The sequence below is a fragment of the Stylophora pistillata genome, chromosome 3 (genome assembly GCF_964205215.1).
Source record: "Stylophora pistillata chromosome 3, jaStyPist1.2, whole genome shotgun sequence".
In the NCBI taxonomy this organism is placed as follows: Eukaryota; Metazoa; Cnidaria; class Anthozoa; order Scleractinia; family Pocilloporidae; genus Stylophora; species Stylophora pistillata.
Window position 1 is genome coordinate 8,120,001 of NC_142521.1, and position 17,098 is coordinate 8,137,098.

Consider the following 17,098-nt stretch of genomic DNA (forward strand, 5'->3'; position numbering starts at 1 on the left):
ATTCAGTAAATGTCATTCGGCGGTGAGTTCCATGCCTAGCGGACTCCGGGCGCCTTTTTTCGTTCCACGCAACGAGTGTTTCATTGCACGTCTCGCCGCGTATCTCTGCACGTTTGTCGCTCCGCTCGTCTTTGTGAAGTTCTCCCTGATTTGTGTTTATTGGCCCTGAGTTTTCAGCCTCTTTAACGTCAGGGAAGGAATTAGACCGCCTCCTGCCTGTCCTCCATTCGTTCCAGGGTAGGTTTTCACGAGGCTGTTCCCGCATTTGCAGTCTTGCGCGAAGTTGGGGGCTTATTTGATATCTGAAACAAAATAAGAGATAAGATTTCATAGAAGATGATAGAATGGGTCAATGATCAAAGTAAATGGGTGATATAATTTTTATCATGACTTCAGGCTCCTTCCCTCAGAGAATAGACTGTCAAAAGATGTCGAGTTTCTCTTGTGAGACATTCCTCGTCTCAGGAGATTTTCTGTTTTCGTTTTATTGAGAAGCGCGTCTCGCATGACTTTGTGCGGATACGCTAACCGAGTGCCAAGTCTTTAAGGTTGTTTGTATTTCTTAGCGTCTTACCCCTGTTCGTCCAGGTCCTCTACTTGAACAGAACTCCTTCTAGTCCTGGTTGTGCTTGTGTTTTGTGCTGGGGTAAACGTGTTTATTGGAACACTTTGTCTTCTCTGATTGACTGGAAGATTTTTGACGAGAGAAATGGGCTGAGTACCAATGGTAGTTTCTCCCTCACTTTTAGCCCTGCAAAAGACATGTTCCTCTAGAAAAAAATTTCAAAATTATCTCCCTAGGTATAATTTAAGTGAACTATCCATGATGTAATGCCCACTCCACTTAGCTTTATGCGCTCGTTCTAGCTTGCCACAAGTTTGAAACATCATGTCTGTACAGAAACCGAAAATCACCTACAATAATTCTTATTGTAATTATACAAACTCCTCCTTCCCCCCCCCCCCCCCCCCCCACTGACGGTTCGTGATGATAGAAGATGTCTATTTCCTCAGGCCTGTAGTTTCATGTTGTTATCTGTATAAGAGAGGAGGTGAAAAAACCGCTACCTTTGTTTTTCCTCGTTTAATTAACGTTCTTCTTTCCGACACTGGGCCGAAAGCTCATTGCTTTGTACTGGAATCAACCTATAATTCTCTCATAGTCCAAAAGTCAAAGGTAAGTAACATGCGAAAATGATCATGCTTTTCTCTTGTTTCTTTTAAGAATAAAGAATGGTTCATTTGAATTACTTTACTTGCCTGCTTCTCTCTCCTAGCATCTCTCCAGATGACACTGAATCCTCACTGCACATTGAACTTGAACGGGATCGACCGCCCGGAGGATGGGGAACCTTGAAATTGTCACTCAGAACGGATGGTTTCCCATCACCACTCACAGGCACAGAATAGTGCACGTGATTCCGTCTAGACATATGAGTATCCCCTTGGTCTGAGCCTGTGGAAGTGCCACTGTCTTCTATTTTAATGAGAGGCAGTTTTATAGCTCTGCTTGGAACCATGGGTAGGCGTTTTCTTCTTTGCGTTTTCGAGGACGTTTTAATGTTCGTCACCGTTTCGTTGACTACCTTTTGTTCGTTCTCACTTACTTCAGATTCGTCACCACTAGGACAAGACCAATTGCTTCTTTTGCCCTTCCTGGCACGAGCTTCTAGTAAATGGCCATCGTTAGAGCGTCTCTGTGTAACCCTCGTCGAAACTCTTTTTTGTGACGTTCCTGTTAATGGTAGTTGCGTCGGTGCTTTCTTAGATTCCAGATTCCGCTCCTTCATCGATGCACTCTCACCAGAATTAGCAGATGAAAAGTCTGACTTGAGAGCTCTTTCTTGATCGGCTTGAATGACAAAGTCATTGTGTTTGTTGTCTTTATCCGTCTCTCTCTCTTCTTGTCGAACCATTTCGATTTCTTCATGGCCAGGTTTTTCATCTTCATCGTCCTCTTTTCTGCGAGAATCCATAAGCTTGATAAGATTCGGTCTTTCAGTGGCTGACCGCTTCCTTCTTTGCTCCATGAACACCTGTTTTCTGAGAAGGGCTCTCCTTGGCATTTTCGGTGAGCAACTACTGTCCATTTCGTCACCTGACAAGGCATTTTCGGCAGACTTGACATTTTCCTGGGCTTGGTTTTGCCACATTTGTAGAACGTACCTTGCTGAAACAGGAGACTCGTCTTCTTGATAGTCCATGGCAGAAACATTTTTTCCCTTCGATTCCTTATCACTGTTTCCTTTCTCTTTTTCTCTTTTTATTGTGGTTAGGCTTCTATCCTTAGAGTCTGCATCATCTAGTTTCTCTTTGCATTTTAGTTTAAAAGAATCTTCTGTCGTGGTAACCAAGGCAAATGGCCCTGTCTCGTTTGAACCCATTGCACCAGAGCCTTCCTCCTCCCCTATCTCCAAAGCGTCCTCCTGTTCAGATTTTTCTTCGTGTTTTCGGATAAGTTCCTCCAGGTTCGGTCTTCCAGCCAGGGATCGACGCCTCCTCTGCTGCTCCACGATCGACTTTTTCCTCAGTTGGGCTCTTCTGAGGGGCTTCGGAGAGTAAACAGTATCGGTGTCGCTTTTTTCCGAAGATATGGTCATTTGCGGGGTAGCTTGGTCGTTCCATGCATTAACTACCCCAGTCTCCTTGATCGCACAACATTGTTTGTCTTTTGGCTCGTTCTCGTTTTCTTCGTTGGCCTGTCGATAGTCACGTGACTCGTTCACGAAACCTTCGCTATTGTGTGGCTCATTTCCAGGGCTAATCCAAAGAACCGGGGCACTGCTTTCGGAACTTATGGACAAAAGGATTTCTAAATTTGGCCTCTCCGTGGTTGTTGTTTTTCTCCTTTGTTCCTTGAGACCCTCATTTCGGAGGTGGGCTCTCCTGTCTGGCTCATTAGAGTCAGCATAGGTTGGGTCAGTGGAGAGTAATGACACACTAGTAACCTCCGCGTCCTCTTCTGAACGGTTGTGTGCTAAGCTTAGTTCGTGGTCTGTAGTTGATCCCGCTGGAGGTGTGTTCGCTTGTGTAAACAAATGCTCATTCCAAAGCATCTCCGTGACACGAGGTGCATCTTTTCGAATACTTTGATTGTTACCACTGTAATATCCCGTGTCACTCTTGGGTACATTACATTGCTTGCTGGAACTTTCGTTTTTGAAATTTGCACCCATCTGTTCATTGTCAGAGTTTGTTAAATCGTCAAATTCTACGTGTGACGCGTTTTCACCCATTGTAGCGTCATAGTCCTCAATGTTTACTCTCGTTAATGGAGTGGCCGTGTTGTTGCTGAAAAATTTGGTTTCGGTGCCGTTTGTCGTTTTTTTCTCACCTGTTTGTTCATCAGAGTCTAGAGAAAGATCCTCTAGCTGACCGTTAATGTTTTCATTAGATTGTGACCGGCTGTTTTCCCCATTATCAAACTCATCATCCGCGCTAATTCCACCTGAACTGTCATTGTTTCGCTCGAGGTTGTCCCAGAAGCGATTAGAAGAACCAGAACTTTTTGCATCGCGCCGATGGAGCTCGAGGTAAACGTTTAAAAATTTCACAAGATCGCCAGATGCGCCGTACAATTTCTCCGCCATTTTTACTGGTGTTTCGCCTGTATTATCCGGTGCCTCAAGCAAAGCGTTGCCCCCGTTCATAAAAATATTCGCCACGCAACTTGTGCTGCCGCCAGATACTGCAGCATGGAGAAGATTTCTCCCGCTCAATTTAGTTTTGGTGTGTAGATTCATATTCCTTCCCGCACACGTTGCGAACATTAGATTGTGGTTCCCCTTCACTGCCCCAATGAATGCCGCAGTGAAGTTTCGTTCTTCGCGCGAGACTTGATTCATTTTCACAAAAGCTCTTTTTTTGACTTGTTGTACGTCTCCTTTGTAGCACGTTGAAATGAATTTCTGCCACCATTGTGGAACTGTTACTCTCAAAGTGCACCCGTCCGAAATGTTAAGACTTGCAATCGTTTCATCGTTGCCCAGGTCTTTGTCTTGATGTTTAACGAGTTGTAGGTCGGATGGGATTCCGCAAAGAAGTTCGCAGTCAATCTTTATACATTCTATCGTTGTACTGTCCGGTATGTACATCTTCAGTGTCTTTCCCTCTGGGGTTAAGATGTCAATAGCTTTGCTTTTGCCAAAGTTCCCGCTGTCTCTATCGCCGTCCATATTTTTCATCTGGTCACGGCTGTCTACTTTGGAGCAAACCATTGATGTGGTTTAGTTGATTCCACTTCTCTAAGTTCTCGCTCACTACCGAATGACCGTTAAAGAGTTCTAATCGTTTCAAATTGTCAGTCTTGTCAAATAAAGGACCAGCTATTACATTGTCCTCCTGTGGAGTACACGAGCAAACTGTTGAAACCCGAGACTCAATCCACAATTTATGTCTTCGACACCCGATGGTGTCAGCTAAACAACAGTTTAACAACTGTTCTAATAAAACTTTAACACAGTCGATTCAAAACAAGGACAGATAAGTTGATAACAGTATACAACACGGTTAATTTTTCCATTGTTTACCATCTGTAGTTTTGAAATCCCTAAATTATATAAGTATTTCGTTGATGTAGATCGCTGAGTCGACTGTAACAAACTGTGTGCCACGCTGGTTTTTTTTATCCTCTTTGTAACAGACACCCGTCGATTTTCAGACAACGACCACAGATCTTATTAACATTGATTGATTCTGAATATTGCTTCAGTATATTTGAAAAAACACACCTAAGTTTCCTCATCGAGCTCGTAGATATTGCGTCAGTACGGTTGCATGAGCCGGCGTTTACCCCACACTTAAAATGTGTGAAGTTGTTAAGTTAAATTTCTTAAAGAGATAATTCCACTGATCCGCGACATTTATTCACAAGTTAAAAAAAAAATTAGTGGCTAATGTAAAACGCATTGTTCCTCTTGTCAAGGTCTGTCAAGGAAACTGCCTATAAGTGACAAGCGTATTATGCCCAACTCTTTGAGAGCCTTGAAATTAAGCAAAGATTACGCACAAACTAAGAAAAACAAGTATACTCTCTAAACATTACGAGCCTCTAGTGCTTGATTGCGCTACAGAAACGTGGGCGGGCATCTTGTAAACAGCTTTTAAAGCCTAACCTACTCACTGAAAATACATCCATTAGACTTATGATATGCTATTATGATAATAAGAAAGATTTACGTTTCCTTGTTTTTAAGTTTTGTTTTTCATTAGAATTAATTGACCTGTTTCCGACATGTTTTTAGCAAACTCTGCAAATTGCGTGTCAAAATGTTATCTATTCTCTTGGTTTTAACAATCATAACAACACATGCACTTATGCGCCTAACGAAGTGTAGGTCATACAATTAACTTTGCGTAAAGAAAGTAGTATGATGCATTTTTAACGATCATCAGACTCGCTGTTATTGAGAGCACATGGCCGTAACTTTTTTACCGACTTCTTCAATGCACTGGCATAGATTATCGTTACGTAATAAAAGTGTATGATATTACTATTAAGCTAATCAATTCGATTTTTCGGTTTTCGTTTGGTGTAGCTTCCGCTGTAGACTTTTTTTGTCTGTCAGAATATCACTTGACCTGGTTATAATAGGAGAAAACATTGAATTCTGATCACGTCGCAAACTGTTATTTTTACTCCCAAGGAATTTGCGTCACAACTGAGTACTCTTCAAATAAATTATCACAGAACTTGACGTGACCTGGGTCTTGACATGAAAAAAACTTAGAAAGAAATCCTGAAACGACTTTTAAGACATTGGCTTAGCGTGAAACTATTACGTTTTTTTAATGGAACTCAGTAATTCAGTTCATTATCCAACTGTGCTTGTAGAGTACAAATAACGAGCGAGACAAGTACAAATATCATGCGATATTTGTACTCCAGAAATATCCCCGAAATTCGCCCGCACTGAAATAACAATTTGGCGTGTTGGATAATAAAGCTCTTATAAGACGTTTTGTATTTTGTTTTATTTTGTATTGTACTTTGTTTGTATTTTGACTCGCCCTGCGAGCTCCTCAAAATACGGCACAACTCGTAAAAATACTCAACGATACTACACAACAAAACGTCTGATAAGATATATTTATTTCGAGTCCAAAGGAGCACCTTCTCACAAATTAGGTAGTGAGCTCAATGAAGTGCATCAAAGTTAAACAGTAAATGCGTCCCTGACTTGAACAGTGAAAATGCAAAATTTACGCGACATTAACTAAAGATAGAAAGTGATTTTTAGAAAGTTGAGCTCGTTCAAGAGAGGGACTCTCAATTAATACGTTTTAAATAACAAGTTCACCAAATAGCTTAATCGTAAGTGCCATTAAAAAGCATTCGTGTCACTGATTTCGGATCACTACTGTCGCCAAACTAAGACAACTAAAGGACTGAAACTACAAAAGTTTACTGGTCATACAATTTGGTTCATTTCGATTAAATGGCCTAAAACCAACAACAACAACAACAACATTGACTTTATTTTTTAAAATTAAAGAAATAAAGGCTTTTGTAGCCCGCAGTTAGCAAAGCTATTCTAGGCGGGCTACCTAAACAGACACTGTATAGGCTCTCACACATACACACACGCACACACACAAGCAACAATGAAATAAATAAATAAATGAGCAAATAAAAATAAATAATAAATAATAGTAGTGATAATCATGTTAAAGGTTTTAACTGAGCCAGTCACACAAGGGAGTTTTTAACAGGTCAAAGAGAAAGCTAATCAGTTGAAATACAAATATAAGCTGGAAAGGTCAAGGTAGCGCAAGTCAACATTCATCTCCTCAATTTCAAGAATTTTCAAAAGCAAGCGAGTTAGCTCACGTTTAAAAGGTGCTTTCCTTAGCTTACGAATTTCAGGGGGGATGCCATTCCATATTTTCGCACCAACTCTAGAAAAGGAAAACAACTGATGATTTGTTCTCGCCTGTTTTAAATAAAAGCTTCCAGCTACTGAGAAACGAGTAGAGTAGGAATGAACCTGTTCAGAGAGAGTAAAAAGTTCAGAAATATTGGGAGGAGCACAGCGATTTTTTATGTCATGTAACAGAGAGGCAACCAATTTGAAGTAAAGCATTTTTATCGGTAGAACCTACGTAGTTAAATCCGCCAATCAGAACAAAGACGATGTATAAAACAAGGAGCCCATGAGAACAGCGAGTCTAAGAGACAAGCAAACTGTTTGAAGCACAAGAAAACGCAGGTGTCCGAGTCGCGAAGGGTTAAGTTTCTTGTGTCAGTCCCCCCGTGAAGAAACCGTTTCCGCACCCGTTCCCCGTTCCTCCATGGGGGGAGGGTGAGGCTACACTTAGGCTAAGTTTCGTGTATTAGTAGTTGAGTGGGCTGGGTGCGAGTTTTATTTATATGCTGCATCCATGAGTGGTTTGAGCAGCTTAGAATTATTCAAGGGAAGGAAAAACATACTCGAAACCGTCGTTTAGCTTTGATATGAAGCAATTAATTTATTTAAGTCGAATTGAAATTATCCCCAGTAACTCAGATCTACCCTTAGTACATCACAAGCTTGTCCTAAACTACAATTATCCTACGGTCATCACGGTCATCATAAATGTACAACTGACTCCTCAAAGGTATTGTGTGCTGAGAAATAAATACGCTTACAATAAACTCAATCACACTTTTTCTTTTCGTCTTGGCTGAACATCTCAGTTTGAAACCTAACTAACCTAAAATATCATTATCAACCGAAAAACAATTTTTCCACGTTTTTAACTATTTCTCGTTAGGCTTGAATCAGAATCTAAAGGCAATATCATCGTCATTGGCCTTACTTTGTCTCAAGCAACAACACTAGTCTTTGGATGCTTTATGTCGATGGCACTGCTAAATATCATTTCGAAGTGAGCAGACTTCTCTGAATATCAGATATCCCTTGATTTAGTTAGTTTGCAGCTAGACTGTTTCCTTTCCGATATGAACGAAGCACAGCGACTGTAGGCAACTATTTTAAACGTAAGAAATTATCAGAACACAAAAATGATCACCTGTGCTGAACTTGCGAAATCGAGAGAAACCATTTCTCAAATTAGACGACATTCCCTTGTGATCAGTCATAGTGTGTATAAGAGTGAATTCGTTGTGCAAAATAAAAGACTGACAGCAGAATCAAAGAGATACGTAATTACTTTCAAAATTTGTACAGGAAACACAGTGTTTACACTTTATCACAAAAGGACAAACAAACCTTCCCGTTGTGTGAGTGAGTTCGAAGCTACTTTAAACTTGTAACTCTATGTTTGTTTATTGCTTGTCGAGTTGGGAAAGCCCGGTCCTCCACTGGCAAACTCTGGGTTCGTCCCAGCGTCTGTTTACAGTTTTTCTTCATTTCATCTTCTTCTTCCCACTTCTTTTTCAAAAGTTCGTGTTTTTGTTTCGCCATTTGCTCTCTTTTTTCTTCCATCAAGAGAGCGTCACGTTCCTTCTGCAGCAGCCATTTGTCGTACTTGGCTTGAGACATTCTTCTACGCTGGTGCTTCTTGTCCTCTTGCTGTTTCTGCTGATCTTCCAAACCTTTTTCCTTTTCTTTTTCCCTCTCATACTCTCGCTGCTTGTCCTCTAACCATTCCTCAAAAGATTTTCCTTTGAGCATCTTTGCTTGTTTCTCGTTTGTCTTGGCAGCCTCTTGTGCGTTTGCAAAGAGTCCCCTTAAGTGAGCTAGTTCCTTTTCGCTGAGCCATTGTTGGAAAGACTTCTTGCGTGAATCCAATATAGGCTCAGGGTTTACAACTTGAAGGGATTCCTTCCTGACAGCAATCCATGCGTTCCAGGGTCGATCTAGTCGCTCTTCCTCGTCCATATCTTTGTAGCAGCGTAGATCTTTTAGGGAATCGGATAAGCTAACTTCACAAATAGACCTGAAACACAAACAAAAGAAAACAGAGGTCAGCTCTCTTTCTCTCTATTTGCAGCTTGCAGACATACAGAAAAAAAAAAAAATGGGAAAAATTTTCTCATTCAAGTAATTTCACAATGTACAACAAAAACATAAGCCGGGGAGATTTATTCAAAGGAAGAGACCTTCTCGCAGCCATGCTCCCACAGCAAGGAAAAACCTTCTGTCAGATAGAAGTCCAGCTCAGTTAAAGACAGCTGTATCCCTCCCGGCGCGTATTGCTCGTGGAATACTCGCAGAAAGAATTTGTAAAGTGTTCAGATTTGGTTTGGGTTTCATAAGAATAATTTACTCAAGTGGTATGTGCTCTGTTTAATGCGACTTTGTGAACCTTGACCGGTGCGAGCTTTGTGTGAACAGACACCGTTCTAATTAGCAGTCATGACTAAGCTCAATGGTTTTCCGTAAGATAAAAACCGTCTTTTTCAGGGCGGTCCGGCGATATAGTAGCTCACATATTTTTAGCTGAAAATGTCTTTGCAAACTCGAACGTACGGCATGGTGAAATTTAAAAAAACTCCACCAACACCAGGTTTATTTTTAAGATCTAAAAGTGCCAAGGCCATTCTTATTTCTATTTACAGCGCACATTAGCGTTATTCGCATGTATGAGAGAGTATTTATGTTGCAATCTGCAGCAGACGGGTAGGTTAATGTTCTTTCGTGGAAATGGTTACAAAAACGTCTGGTTTCTTTTGTTAGCGCTGTGCAATACGGTTTTGGAAGGTAAAGAGCTTATAAGTCGACGTAATGAAATAAACGATAACACCGTACACTATCTTGTGATGTTATGTTCGCGTCGCCAAAAGTGGTCAACAATTAAAACAGCCCTGCAAACACTTATAAGGGTAACTGTCAACGCGATTTTGATTAGTTTCCACGGTTTCGAACTCGCCTCTCAGAGAAGCACGGCGACTGGCACCATTTTGTGTTGGACTTTAATACTAGTACTTTACCAAATGATAGAAAAGGCGTTGAAATCTTTTCCTGAACGCAAAGATACCGGATGAAGGATACGCTCCCATTCATTTCTTCTGCATCAATGCTGAAGAGCAGAAAACTCTCGCTCAACATTTCCTCCGATAGTTGATTACGTCATTAGACAGCCTTCCTGCCCTCTCCCCTTATAATCTCGGTTTTTTCTCCACTTAATTCTCTCTTGTCAAACATTCCAGGATCGCTAATATTTTCCAAGCAACTTTTGAACGGTTTTGCCCCTCAAAGTGGAGAAACTTGGAGAATTTCTAGAGGTAAGCTTTTTTGGCGCAATCTGAAACTAGCTTGTGTTTGGATCAAACTGATGACTGTATTCAATACTCTTTTCGAATGAAAAAAGACGACTAAAAATGAATGATGAACATTGCTTTCAAGTTCAGTTTAAAGCTGCAGAAAATACACCCAGGGGATTCCTTAATGTGGATGCTGCCTGTCTTCCAAATGACATACAAGTGCACGATGTTCTTGAAAGACTGAAAACGTTTTGTTTGCACATTTCCAGAGAGTTTCAGACGGTTTATTTACCGTACCACTTCTGGCTTCGGCACGAAATCTTAGAACCTTTTCCTAATCTTAAAGTTTTGTCCTAATATGGAAAGACCCGATCGCTAGAGTCAGGCGATTAGATCTTAGTACTTCAAAAGAACTGCGAAGTCTTCCTGTAGGAAGTCCGGAATAGTACTCGTTAACATTTGTTAATCGCACCAAAGTACTTCAAGATTAAATCGTGCAATGTGCTTTTAATGGAGAAGTCAAGAGACTCGAACGTTCTGAAAGAAACAAGAAATCGATGCTAATTCCATAATGACTAGGAAAGATGTTTTTTTTTTTCAGCGATACCACTGTGTTTTGCGAAAACAGCAAAACCAACCAACTGTCTTATCTGACCACAGAAATTTGCGTCGGTACTTGAATAGCTGGCCTATTGAGCGTGCGCCATCAATTTTTGAAACGCAAAATTTCGCCGGGATATGCATCCTTGTTTGGTCTTGTGAACCACTTCACGTATAAAGTATTACCTAAATCTCTTTTCACCGCTAGAAACGCATCTAAAGTAACTCTACAAGCTACTGAGAATCAGTTGCCGCGCTAGTCAAAGAAAACGGTTTTCTTGTTTCAGGAATGTGCACAGCTATTCTTAGATCATTAAAGCCTTCATTGGGTTATCGTGAAAGCTTATTAACTTACAGTAATAATTTCCATAAGGGACGCGTCTTGTAACAGGACCACCTATGCCAAGGTCCCCCACCAAGGAAATCTTACCTAATTTTTAACAGCGTTTGCCATATATCCGTTTATACGTATGGATAATCCACCGTGCTTCAACGGCCAGTCAACCGATTAACTGCACGCTGTTTTCCGACTAATAAAACTGATGCGTTAAAAATTACATTCAAGTGCAAGCAAACTTAATCTTTGTCTACACAGGGGAATAAAATGTAAAATTTTAATAAGCGTAATGTGGATTCAGAACTCTGGCGCTGTCAATCAATTCTACATCACATGTGACATTCATCTTTATACTTCTGCATACAATACTCGATTTTGCTTGCATTTGTTCTGTTTTCAGAGCAATGAGAATGACCTGAAATGTTCACCGCTTGAGTGCTTTCGCTTCCACAGAATATTTGGCTTTCCTTGTTTTGACGAAGCGATCACAATCCTAAGAACGTGAGGACAACCTTGGTTAAAAGAAAGAGACCTGATAGGACAAAGGATGGTTTTAGTAATCCCGGATACTATGGGCGATTTATCCGACCGCATAACAAAATAACAGAGATAAACAAAATCATTCAGATCACGCTCTCTCATTGGGTCATTTCCGGTTTTTATAAAAGAAAGGAAATATTGCTTAAGTCCGTTTCCAAGTCAGTCGGCTTTAAAAAAAAAAAAAAACCCCTCGTTTCCCCCTCCCTCCCTGAAAAGTTCTAGAATGAGTTCTTTTAAGAATAATTTTTCAATGATTTTATGATTTTTTCCTCGAGTTTTCTTTTTCCTTCTCCACTATTGACTTGCATAGATGGCAGACATGAAGACAAGTTGACAAAGTAATCATTTCTGATGAATGTGTTCTCATTAAGCCACGGTTCCATGATTATACCTTTGGGAATAACTCTGTGGACAGTCGGAAACACGTCTAGTTAACTTATAAAAAAGTGCATTTTTTCAGGGTCATTCTAAGCCACGTAAGCTGTTTGTAAATCAATCAACAACATCGCCGATCGACGAAAACAGGTCAGTGGAACAGAAAAAATGCGTCTCCTCAGGACCAAAATACCCAACAGTGTCGTGTTTATAAAAACGAAAAATTCCGCTACAATTTATTCTACAGGAGTTCCATCCCACAAAAGATCAAGTAAGGTTTCTACAAGGGCAAAAGAAACCGTGTTCTGGTCATAGACTTTATATACCCTCATGACAGAAGTCTGCGCTCAAAAATAACTGATGACGAGAAGTTATATTTTCATTTGCATGAAAATTAATGAGCTTCCCGCGTGGCTAAAATAACACATCCTATATTTCAATTTATTCGCATTCACTCAGGTTCTTTCAACTGGACCATAGAACTGTTTGCGTTCGTGCATGAAAGTAATAACCACGTTTTCGAAAGGAAACTTGTTTACAAAGGTCCATTCGTATCTAAACAAGATCTTGAATTCTTGAGAAACCTGTTGTGTTACAATGATTTGTGCATGAAAATGAAACCACTCATTTGTGGTCTAACCGTGGGCAAAGGTCATCAAAGAATACTTTGAGAGAATACAAAATGTAATTATAAATGAGTCCAAATAAATGGTCTCTAACTCGTAAATTACAGAGAAAACAAATAATCTGATTGAAAAGGAATTCTCCAAGTTTTTTTCTCATTAAAGAAAAACAGGAATTTAAAACTAAAACAACCTTAGCTCGTGTTGTTCAATAAAAGCATTTTTGAAAGGGTGAAAGAAAATAAAAAGTTGGCTCTGATAAGTTTATTGTAGGGCTGTGGCATTTGTTTACAACTATACAATTATTTCAAGTACCAACGGCAAAATTATAGAAGTTATATCAAAATATTACTTAAGGACAACTCTAGAACACAACAGAAAAGCTTGAACAATCAGCTACACGAGTTAAACAGTTTGGTGGAATCAACTTATGAATTCCTTTCTTAAAAACAACTATACGGACGAGTGGTCGAAATTACAACCTTTAACGCTTCATTTTTTCGCATTTATCAATCTCTATACAGTGAAATGGTCATTTCCACCTATTCATTTTGATACATTAAATCAAAGGAGCAAGTTCGTGAAGGTCAGGTGGTGTTATGTACATGAAACCAAAGACGTCACCTAGACTGTCGAACCTAACAGTTTCAACTTACAACTAATTAAAAGTTAAGACATCTCTCAACTTTATTTTCATGTTTTAAGCACCCCGGCCATCTAAGTTTTTAAAGAAAATAATTAGTTAATTTGTCTTTATTGCGTTCGGTTAGATTTCACAATCGGCAACACATAATCTTCGGATATGTTTCACAAGCAAGATATTGTTTACTTGCCAAACTGTTAATATTTATCAAGCAGCGCTAAGTCCGGATAACAAGTTCGCAAAAGCTTTAGAGCGCTCGAATGAAACAAATTAATGTCACTGTGTTGCAAATCATAGAAATTGAGTCTGCTCTGTTAAGCCATAGAGAAATGTTGACTTCCTCGTACTTTGACTGTGTGAGTGTTCAACAATTTCAATTTGGAGAAGGGTCAATGAAGAAAAGCAGAGGCCATTTAAATATTGATAGGTAACGAGTATGTACCTACCTTGCCTTGCCTCGTCTGAACATTATAGGGGACGCAGGTTGTCCTTTTATATCTCCATGTAGATCAGCTGTAATGGTAGCGTCTCTCCTCGTGCGAGGGAACCTGATGCCATTTATCTTGTTCATAGCTGCCACCGGCTCAGAGCCACGTCTTCGATCCAGCAGCGCTCTCGAAACTTTTGGCGAAGCCGGAGAGATGCCGCCTGACGGCTTGAACAAAAATCGAGGACTTTGTGGAGAACCTGGCGCGCTTTTCGAGACAAAATCATCGGTTGCTGACTCTTCCGTCGGACTCAATCGTCGATTCGACGCGGGAGAATTCGGCCCGCTGTTAGTCCGTACAAGAGCTTGTTTCATTCTCCTAATTTGCAGGTTAGACGCGGATGAGCTCAGGACGTTTCCAACTGCATGAGGTTTCTGCGTTTGGCCCTCTAAAGGAGGCAGGTGATTATCAGTCGTACTAGCTTCCTCCTCTTCCTCCAGATAGATTCTCGGACAGCGCACGGTCCGCGCACTTTTTGGCCTGTAAGGATCGGTTTCCTTAAATCGTCGTTGAAGCAAGTGTTGATTGGATTGCACATCAAGGGTTTGCGGTCTGCTCAGTCTGGGGGAAATATTTGATGATTCGTCGGAGCTTTCCGAAGAACATGGACTGTGCCTTCGTTGAGGGCTTCTCTCACGATTTGTCAAGCCATCTTGTTGATTCGCTTCAACATGTGAATTTGGGGGCGTCACCTGCTTTGATTTCGTGTCCACAGCAAAACTCAATCCTTCGTCACAGTCAGTGATCACTAATTCCTCGTCCTTGAGACAAATTGGTTTAATCACATCTGCACTCTTGCTGTCACCATCACCTTGTTCTTCGCGTGCAGAAATATTCGCCCTTGATCGGCTCTTTTCTTCCGCAGAGTCCTCTGACTCGCTTTCTTCGCTCAAATCGATGCCAGACTCGGTGGAATTTCGTTCCATTCGTTCGCCCTTTTCATTATACATGTATTTATAGAGCAATCTTTCCGTCTCGCTATGATTTAATCGTCGCGCAATATCAATCGGGGTCTCTCTATTAGTGTCTATTAGTGTTAAGTTCTCCTTCGATGGTTTGATTAAATGTTTGGCCACAAACTCCACACAGTTTACCTTTCCACTTGCCGCAGCAGCGTGAAAAAGATTCCTACCTGCTCGGGTAGTTGTTTGATGGTCGCACTGAATGTCCATAGTTTGGAGTCGCTCGAGTAACTTTTCATTTCCACAACAGCAAGCGATGTAACAACCGACAAACAATCGCTCCTCTTTGCTGATCTGTTGCATAGGAAGCTTAGCCCTTATACAAACGTTCTCGATTTCATTGTTCAAGCAAACGCAAATAAACTTGTTCCACCACACAGGTACTCGAACAACAAAGACAGCATCATTTCCCATCACCTGCATAGCTTCCGTGAGCGGCATCCAGTCGTTGAACTCCTGATTTGGGTTTTTCAAGGCGCTGACTTGTTGTAAATTACAAGGGATTCCAAATTGCAATTCACAAGTGACCTTCAAGTCCCTGACAGCCGCATTCCGTTTATCGCGAACCGCAATCTTTTCTGTTGATCCATTCGGTAACTCGATTGAAACAACTTGGCTATCTTCAGTCAAAGACTGCGCTCCCAGATGATTTGTCATTTTTTAATACTTTCTAACGGTTCATCTCTGCTCTCGAAGAAATATTACTTATCTGACTTGAGTCAGCGCACACCATGCACCACACCACCTTCGTATGGCACAGGCGAGTTTATATTTGTGATGCGCTCGTTGACACTTGTTCACCCTTTATAAAACACCGCTCAACTGGTAACGTCACCACAGATTGTGACAATGACATAAGGTTCCTCTTTGATTTCCGGTGGTCATTCACTGCCACGATACTATTTATGGTGAAAGTTCATTCCTCAATTCCGATCCAATGGACTCCGGCTGACACGTCTCCTTGAGTCCCTTCGTCAATTTTTCCTATGAGTAGAACATGTACTCACATTTTTTGGTTTATCGATTCACAGCTATGCTCCAAGAGCAGATTTTATTAAGACATTATCTACTTGAGTAATTAGCGATTACCATCCACTAAAGACGTCACATGTTTATTGTTTCCTTTAATTTCTATTGGAAACCCCGCAGTGATCAGATATCAAGACATATCGGACACCAGAGTCACGAATAACACGAACTTGAGAGAGGTCAGGTACAAATGGGTTCTCAGATGCTACTTTCTGACACGGATTTTTTTTTTTGGGGGGGGGGGGGGCTCCCTAACTTTGTCCACAGTAAATGTTTTTTTGTAAAGTCTTGATTATTGCTTAATAGAGCAACCACAAATTAATTAACACCGCGTCGCCCTTCGTTTTCGGGGCGGTTTTTATATCGTTATATCCATTTATTTGGGATTTTCGAGACAAAGGGCTAATTTGAAGAAGATTAGAGGTTCAAGGTCACTTTAATCCAGGTCTTAAGTGATTTTCTAAATATCCATCAAACGTGATACTAAGTAAAACAAGTGAATTAGACTCGCGGAATGTCACGTCAGAGCTTTCAAAGCATGAAAGCGAAGGGTCATTTTTACACCTCATCTATGATTTCCTTTATCTAAATCAGCTCTTTAATCTGCAGGATTTACCAGATTCCGTCATTTTGTCGTTTCATGAATCCTCTGACGTCAAGACTTTGGGCATGAAAGACGTTCCCATATGGGAAATATCAATAAAGGTGGTACAAGAGCTGAATTTGGGCGAGCATGTACTAAATTGTTAGCCACAAATGAATTACTGAATCCGTCTTCAGTCCGCAATGAACTTTCGCACATCTCACTCAAGGAAATAAATCCCCACTCATTGCATCGAATTTTTCACAGTTCCACATAAGGAAAGGAACATGGACTTTCTACGATCAAATAACTCTAAAAAAGAAATTTCAGATTTTATTCTACAGTCAATTAGTTGTCAGTTTCTGACGACAGGGTGTATGTTTACACATACTATGTTCAGAGAACACCTTTTAATTCACGAATTCAGTTTGAAACGGTGATATTTAAGTCAACGCTAAATGTTTGGTTGTTTTTGGAGGCGATAAAGACAGGTCCACGGCTGAATTGGTACATGCTATGAATCCTGAAGGGTGGTGCACTTTGAAATTCGTGTTTACCAACCCCTGAGTGCTGATCTAATATCCGCGGGAAACAAAATGGCTTTCCGTTAACCTAATGGGGTTATCAGTTTTATTTTTGCTTTGGCTGTTCTTGTTTTTTTCTTGTTTCTTTAATTATAAGTTTAGCCTATCCAGGCGTCCATTTCGCAAAGGGGACGCGATCACGGTAACACAAAGCAAAAAAACGATGCGCGTTTTTTTTCATTTTCGC

At 40.6% G+C, this 17,098-nt stretch overlaps 2 protein-coding genes across 2 annotated transcripts in view; both read right to left on the reverse strand.

Annotated features, from left to right (window-relative positions):
- The window catches only part of LOC111346018 (uncharacterized), a 6,397-nt gene extending 1,563 nt beyond the window's left edge, over positions 1-4,834 (reverse strand). The window contains exons 1-3 of the mRNA XM_022953335.2: positions 1,261-4,834; positions 575-751; positions 1-302 (exon numbers count right to left, since the gene is read on the reverse strand). The exon at positions 1-302 is cut by the window's left edge and continues 1,563 nt beyond it. Of these exons, the coding sequence (XP_022809070.2) occupies positions 1-302; positions 575-751; positions 1,261-4,217 (3,436 nt within the window). The 5' untranslated portion in view covers positions 4,218-4,834. The remainder of the gene's footprint in view (positions 303-574; positions 752-1,260) is intronic.
- Positions 4,835-7,441: 2,607 nt separating this feature from the next.
- On the reverse strand, positions 7,442-15,667 carry LOC111346562 (uncharacterized). The gene is made up of 2 exons (XM_022953873.2): positions 13,712-15,667; positions 7,442-8,880 (listed from the first exon to the last, which is right to left on the reverse strand). The coding sequence occupies exons 1-2, from the start codon at positions 15,370-15,372 to the stop codon at positions 8,238-8,240; spliced, it is 2,304 nt and encodes a 767-aa protein (XP_022809608.2). The 5' UTR covers positions 15,373-15,667; the 3' UTR covers positions 7,442-8,237.
- Between the last annotated feature and the right edge of the window lie 1,431 nt (positions 15,668-17,098).